Genomic DNA, 7,427 nt, shown 5'->3' with positions numbered 1-7,427 from the left:
CTTCACTGGCTGAGCCATCTTGCACAGCCAGAAAAGGGTTTCTTAAGCAAAGCAAAGCAAACCAAAGCAACAAGCAGCAGTAGCAACTGCATCTGGGGCTCAGTGGAAAGGAAGCTGGGGTTGGGATAACAGCTCAGTAGAGGTGTAGAAAGGAAATTCTTCATCAGTATAGCATAAAATAAAAACTGAACTAAAATATAGTGCAATCAATAAGGCATTGTAAATAAAACTTATTTGTGCTAAAGTATATTTTGAACAACTCTTAAAATATCCCCTAAATAACTTCAGCACCGCCTCACTTACTAAAGACTGGGCACTACTGTAGAAAGCTCTGTCCTCATCTTGTGTCTATGTGATTTACCATGTATTTCTCTTAACCGAATTTTTTGTTTTCAAGCCGCTGGGGGCTAAACTCAGGGCAACACATGCAAGGCAAGTACTTTACCACTGAGCCAAGTTCTCAGATCCTTAACAGTTTGTGTGAGCCCTATAATATGTATATTTTCCTTCTCTGTCATACAGCTTACAGTTTCTTCAATCATCTGTTTTCTTCTCCCCAACACTGCTTGTAGTGACTCCTGCCTTACTCTTTCTTGTTCATTTTCTGTTCTTATGACATCGTAGTTAATTCCCATATTGGGAATTCTGTTTCTCTGCATGAGCAACAGATTTAACATAGTACTGTGAGATTTCCAGAAAATCAGGACAAGTTCCCGCCTCAGTTTGTCACACAGGAGAGGCACTCGCTTTGAAACAGATTTGGAAGCAACTGTGTTATTCCCAGATGATTTTAAACTGCTGAGCCACATGCAAGCCTTTAGATGAATGCTTAGGTGCACGAGAACATAACAGATGGTAGACAGAATGCCCAGGGACTCACTAAAGCCTAATGAAAATGATGGAGACACATTAATACTCAGAAAACAAAACAATCCTCCAAATAGAGTGATAGGTGATTTATTAGAAATGCAAAAAGAAGCAACGTTATGTTTCTCTTTTATGAATATTCAGAAAACATGATTCTCCAACTTGCACAAAAGAATTCTCTAAGATTACTCATTTGAGAGGTCAAATTATGAACATCAAGATTGAAAATAACAGCTTAGCCAGGTAGTAGTGATGCAGGCCTTTGATCCTAGCTCTCTGGAGGCAGAGGCAGGTGGATCTCTGTGAGTTTGAGGCCAGTCTGGTCTACAGAGTGAGTTACAGAGCAGTCAGGGCTACATAGAAAAACCCTGTCTCAAAACCCACTGCCCATTAAAAATAATGGTTTTAGAGAATGATGCAAATTAAAAGAAAATTAAACTTTCCTGTTAAAGTTGTCAATATAAGTATAAACATATGTCATACAGTAAGAAATTTTGACATATAAAAACCCAAATTTACATCATGAAGCACTAGCAGGTTTTATAATTACAAAATGATACTGGGTTTATAAAAGGTCTCAGTACATATTCTGATTGGGCATTTCCCTTCATTTACTTAACAGACTTTAAGTGCATAAATGTTTAGTGTCTTTTGGAGACAGTGATCCAAGCTTCTTCCCTTGATGATGTGACCAGTTCATACTTCATTTCAAAAACTTGTCTATCCACAGCGAGCAGGCGCAGCCTCTTCAGCAACACACTCACGAGCACTGTGGTCACCATGTAAGCAAACCTGGACCGGAAGAGGGTCACTGGTTACTAAAGGTTAAAAAGTTGACATTAAAAATTATAGAGCTGGCTGTCATTAAGAGATCATTAGATTCTGAGCAGATGGGCATGGCACCCTTCCTTCCCCATTGCCATCTTGTCATTTACCTCAGTTCTGGGCATTCCCATGTGCCTGAGAAGCCAAGAGAAGAAAACACTTTCATCACTGGCTCGTCCGCAAAGCGGTCTGGATCAAACCTACAAGAAAAACCCAAGGTCACCACAAAACAGATCCACTTGCGCCTTGAACATCAACACTAAATGCACAGCTGTAATAGTTTAAATCTTTTGCAGTCTGTGATGGTTTGTATATTCCTGGGTCAGGGAGTGGCACCATCTGGAGTTGTGGCCTTGTTGGAATGGGTGTGACCTGGTTGGAGTAGGTGTGTCACTGTAGGTGTGGGCATAAGATCTTCACCCTAGCCTGGAAGTCAGTCTTCCACTAGCAGTCTTTGGATGAAGACGTAGAACTCTCAGCTCCTCCTGCACTGTGCCTGCCTGGATGCTGTCATGCTCCCACCTTGATGACAATGGACTTAACCTCTGAACCTGTAAGCCAGCCCCAATTAAATGTTGTTTTTTATAAGACTTGCCTTGGTCATGGTGTCTGTTCACAGCAGTAAAACCCTAACTAATACACAGTCATACTATACTGTGCTTCTAAACCATCAAACACATAGATGTGTAATCGCTTGCTGTTTATAAATATGCTACCGCTAAACGATTAAAAAAAAGAAAGAACAAAAATTCTTCAGAGCCAGAAATGTAGTAGAATTTTTCAAGAAATACAAGGATGAGTCAAAAACCAGATAATATCTGAATAAAATCCAGACCACCAGATCAACATTTCACATTGTTCCTCTATTAAAATTAGGGATTCAAGCCCTGAAATGTCATTTATAATTTATACTGTACTCATACCTATTATAAGTGAGAGATATTAAGAAGCTATGAAAGGTCTTCTTTTACTTTAGACTTTCCTTGTCAAATGCAACTGGAGAAGTAGTAGAAACATTAAAAAGAAAACACGTAAGCTCTTTTTAAATAGATGTTTTTCAAAGATCTACACTGAGTTAGAAAAGAGGAGTGTGGACACATGCTAGTGGGGCAGGTGAAACAGGTGTAGGGCAGGTGGACACCTGTCCTTACAACATACAGGAGGAGATTAAAGGTGTGTGCCACTCATGGGCGAGGGAGAAATGCCCCTCTCCTACACCCCCAGAGATCACCAGCTGAGGTGCTTGAGTGAGCTAGCTGGGGCAGTTCACAGAGCTTGCCCTGGTGGTGTAGGTTGGTGCAGGAGAGCTGATGGGATGACCAACTCAGCTATAACCCAGGCCCACATCCAGGGCTTTGAGTTGGCCCACCGTAACATCCACCCATCTATGAGCTGCTGGAGTCCATGGAGGGGCCAGTCCTGCAGATCCAAAGCTCCAGGATCTCTATAACACAGGGCGACAACAGGATATCCAAGTAGAGTTCAGGTAAGGATCCAGTATTTATGATAGTGTAGCAGAACCCAGAGGCCTCCAAACAGACCAACAACTCATTGAAATGAACATCTGCAAGCAAGGATGTTTGGACAAAAAGGTAACTGGGGGACACACTGAAGCTTCCATGACTAGATATTGTTTATTTCTTTTTTTTTTTCCTGTCATATCTTTTTGTAGGGAGGTTGCAAGGATGGAGGGTGGATATGAAGGGATGGGGGGATGAGTAGGACTGGAGTGCATGATGTGAAAGTCACAAAGGTTAAAAAAAAACATGTACCACTACTGTCCAGCTTGTATAGAGTCTAATGAACAATTTAAGAGCAATGTTGCAGATTATTAAAATGTCAGCATTTGTAATATGCCAGAAGCCATAATATCCGTTGCATTAATCTGACTTATATGGTCTTGGGTGTCTATACAATGAAGACTTGAAGGCCAATAGTGGTCAGATGTTGGGGTTATGTCTCTATTGTCAAAGTTGTGTAAATGCAACTTCTTTAGCCAATTTCTACATCTGCAGAACATTCAGCTCACTGGGCTCTGGGAGACTTAAGTAGGATCAAGTAAAAAAAAAAAATGATTTGTATCAGAGGACCAGGAAGTCTGCTGTGAACTTTCAACAACATGGCTGCCTGAAGAAGCCCTGAACAATTCTAACAGTTGACCTTCCCAAGATGGAGAAATCTCACCAGGCCCCACTGCCAGATGAGGAGCTCCAAGCAACTACCAACTGCTGCGAGTGGGGGAACTAGTCTTCTCTACATATGAGCTCTCCATCCAACATCCATGACCATGTACATGTAGAAACATGTACAGGTAGGCAGCACGGTACGGACGTAGCAGGTTGTGTTTATATGTTGATTCATTTCTATTCATGTGCAGCAACAATGGTCAAAGAAGAGGAGGACATTGGAGTGACAGAAAACAGGAGAGAGGGAGAGAACATGATGTGTTTAAGTTTTAATTAAATTAAAAACAAGCAAAATGTTTAGCATAGCACCTGGCCTTGAGTGCTGCACACATTTGTCAATATTTATTCCATAGTAGGTGCTTTGCTAAGTACTCTACCAATAACCACTTTCTGCTTGTCCACACCTCAGCCATGGGAATTGTTCCCTTTCTGCTCTAAGGGCTGAGGCACCACACTTGTTCCTTGGGGAGCAACATAGTTCCCAGGTGAAATGAACCAATGTTGGAGCCAAAAAAGTAGCTGAGTCTGAAGATTATTGTTTTCTTCCCTCTTTCCTTCTGTGATAAGCCCTCCTAATGTAGCCCAAGCTAGCCTCCAACTCACAGTCCTCCCACCTTCTCACTTACAAAATGATAAGACTACAGACACACACCACCATGCCCAGAAAGTATTCCAATTTCTTATTTTGTTTTTAACAAATGTGTAAAGTTATAGTCTTAGGCATTTATAAAAATACAAAATCCTAGTTCAAACAAAAATGCACAAATGTTCACAGTAGCTTCATTCATAATAGTAAAAACTAAAATTAACCCAATATCCTTCTGTAGCTTAATGGCATATTAATAGCTCCATTTAATGGAATATTACTCCAGCATGAAAAGAACATGTAACAATTTACTTGAATCTCAAAGGCATCAAATTTTGGGGAAAAAGTCATTTCCCCCTCGTTCTCTTCTTTATCCTCCTCCATGTGACAATTATATTAAGCTATAATTAACCTATGGTCTCTATTGTCTGAGATCTGTGTATCCATCCATATTTCTCTTGGATGAGTTGTCTCTCAAAGTACTGGCAGCAATAAATCTCTGACCCTTCCACTAAGGAAGTGCCCAGCTTCAGGAAGCTCTCAGATATAATACTAACATCTACATCCTCTGAATTTAATATCTCAAAAGGATTTCCACAATGTAGCATCTATTCCCTTAGAGGGAGATAGATATTTGTGACAAAGTCTTGATAAATACACATCTCAGGTTATCCTCAAACTCTTACTTTTCTGGCCTCCACCTCCCAATTGTTAGGATGACAGCTCTCTGTGTCACACCTGGCTCCATCTATTCCTTTTATCATTTTCAATTTCTCTGAATGTTTTGAGAATAGCAGCAATGTCAAAAGTTCCAATGAAGTTTCTCCTCTTTCTCCCCTCCCCTTTTTGTCTCCCTCCTTTCCTCTCCCTATGGTACTAGGTTGGAATTCAGGCCTTGCACAAGCAACATGACCTGCTAGAGTCTTCATATCACACTTAAAATTTACCAAAAACTTGACATTTTTCTTGAAGATTAAGACATTTCAAATTTTAGTTTTCTATAATTATAGGCGTATATATTTTTACATCTTTAACTGTTATTAAAGCCATTTGGAATACAAAGTTTAGCTAATAACTAATAATTTTAGAGTAAAATTTAAGTGTCTCCTGTTTTATTAAGACTCTTTAAGCTGAGGGGTGATGGACCATGCCTTTAATCCCAGCACTCAGGAAGCAAAGGCAGGCGGATCTATGAATTTGAGGCTAGCCTGGTCTACACAGTGAGTTCCAGAATAGCCAGGGTTACACAGAGGAACACTGTCTCAAATCTGTGCATCCCCCCTTCCTGCAAAAAAACAATAATTCTTTAATGCCAGGATACATAAAAATAAACAACAAAACAACCTCAAGTGCTAGGAGCATTACATGTCCATCCTTGGAGTGGTGGCTACACCAGCAGACCTTCCTCTTGGGCTCTGCACTGCTATATAATCTCAACACAGCCGCATGTATCTAAGCTTTTTCCAAGGTGGTAAATCCCAGCCTACCACCTTAAGGCAAACGGCAGTAGCTCACCCTTCAGCTTGGCTCTTACGTTCCCACGTGTGACACACAGCACAGTTTCTAGATTCTATGAAAGAGCTGTATAAGCAACATCTTCTTTTCTTAAGAATGTATTAAGACAGCCGGGCGTGGTGGCGCACGCCTTTAATCCCAGCACTCGGGAGGCAGAGGCAGGCGGATTTCTGAGTTCGAGGCCAGCCTGGTCTACAGAGTGAGTTCCAGGACAGCCAAGGCTACACAGAGAAACCCTGTCTCGAAAAACCAAAAAAAAAAAAAAAAAAAAAAAAAAAAAAAAAAAAAGAATGTATTAAGACTAAAGGACAGCTATAGAATCAGATAACTATACAGATTATGAGATACAAGTGATAATTAAAGAGAAAAAAACAAATATCAAAATAGATAATGTAACATGTTTATAAATTCAGCATTTGGGAGGCTGAGGCAGAAGGATCATAAGTTCAAGGCTAGTATGAGCTATCAAGCAAGACTTTGCCTCAAGAATAAATAAATAGGGATGGAGAGATGGCTCAGTGGTTAAGAGCTCCGAGCTCTTCCAGAGGTCCTGAGTTCAATTCCCAGCAACCATATGGTGGCTCACAACCATTTGTAATGGGGTCTGATGCCCTCTTCTGGTATGTCTGAAGAGAGCAATAGTATACTCATATAACATAAAATAAATAAATCTTTAAAAAAAGAATAAATGAAGAAGGTGGGAAGAGGAGGAAGGGTAGATAGCAGAATGAGATGATGAAAGAGAAGCCACAAAGAGCAGACAGGGCGCAGTGCTTTCTGCTGTCATGCATAACCACACACTACTTTTCTTTTCAAGATATTGGAAAGGGAACAAAATATGCACACACGTAGAAACCAGAAATCAGACAGTATTTCATACCTGTGTGGTAACGGCCAAGTGCTGGGGTCCTGAAGAACCACGCCAAGGGCATAAAGGACGAGTGTCTAAAACACAAAACGGTTCAACAACACAAGTCACCTAAAAGTGTGTCTACTACAGAAAATGCAAAGTGACAAGATCAGCAGTGGCCATCATCTTGGTGACCTTACAGTGACAGAGCAGCCCCCAATATCTTCCAGGCAAGTATTCCCAAGCATGCCACAAGACCTGGAGGCCCTGGAGGAAAAGCCAGACTTACTATGAAAATTTAAAACCTGAAAATGACTGTGACATCAGTGGAAGAGGATCATAACCAGAAGGAATTTGCAACAGAGCTGACAGCCGAGTGACGCATAGACAGCTCACTAGGAAGAAGGGGAGGCTGAGAAGAGTGGGCGTCCAAAGACAGAACTAAAGAGAAATGCAAACTGTTAGTGCACATATGAAAAGCTGTTCCATCTTTCTAATGATCAAGAAGAAGCAAATGAAAAAAAGAGACAATTCACATAAGATTCATAAGTCCAAAGTGGTGAGGACTGGAGAGGAAAAAAAAAATGTGTGTGTGTGT

The 7,427-nt window shown here is 40.7% G+C and overlaps 1 protein-coding gene across 1 annotated transcript in view; it reads right to left on the bottom strand.

The window, feature by feature from the left end:
• Positions 1 to 952: 952 nt before the first annotated feature.
• The window catches only part of LOC110299600 (cytochrome P450 20A1), a 47,158-nt gene continuing 40,683 nt past the window's right edge, over positions 953 to 7,427 (bottom strand). Inside the window, exons 11-13 of the mRNA XM_021169317.2 lie at positions 6,860 to 6,924; positions 1,803 to 1,892; positions 953 to 1,659 (exon numbers count right to left, since the gene is read on the bottom strand). Of these exons, the coding sequence (XP_021024976.1) occupies positions 1,509 to 1,659; positions 1,803 to 1,892; positions 6,860 to 6,924 (306 nt within the window). The 3' untranslated portion in view covers positions 953 to 1,508. The remainder of the gene's footprint in view (positions 1,660 to 1,802; positions 1,893 to 6,859; positions 6,925 to 7,427) is intronic.

The sequence above is a fragment of the Mus caroli genome, chromosome 1 (assembly GCF_900094665.2).
Source record: "Mus caroli chromosome 1, CAROLI_EIJ_v1.1, whole genome shotgun sequence".
NCBI classification, from domain to species: domain Eukaryota; kingdom Metazoa; phylum Chordata; class Mammalia; order Rodentia; family Muridae; genus Mus; species Mus caroli.
The sequence above is the reverse complement of the archived record's forward strand: the minus strand, read 5'-3'. Positions and strand labels throughout refer to the sequence as shown.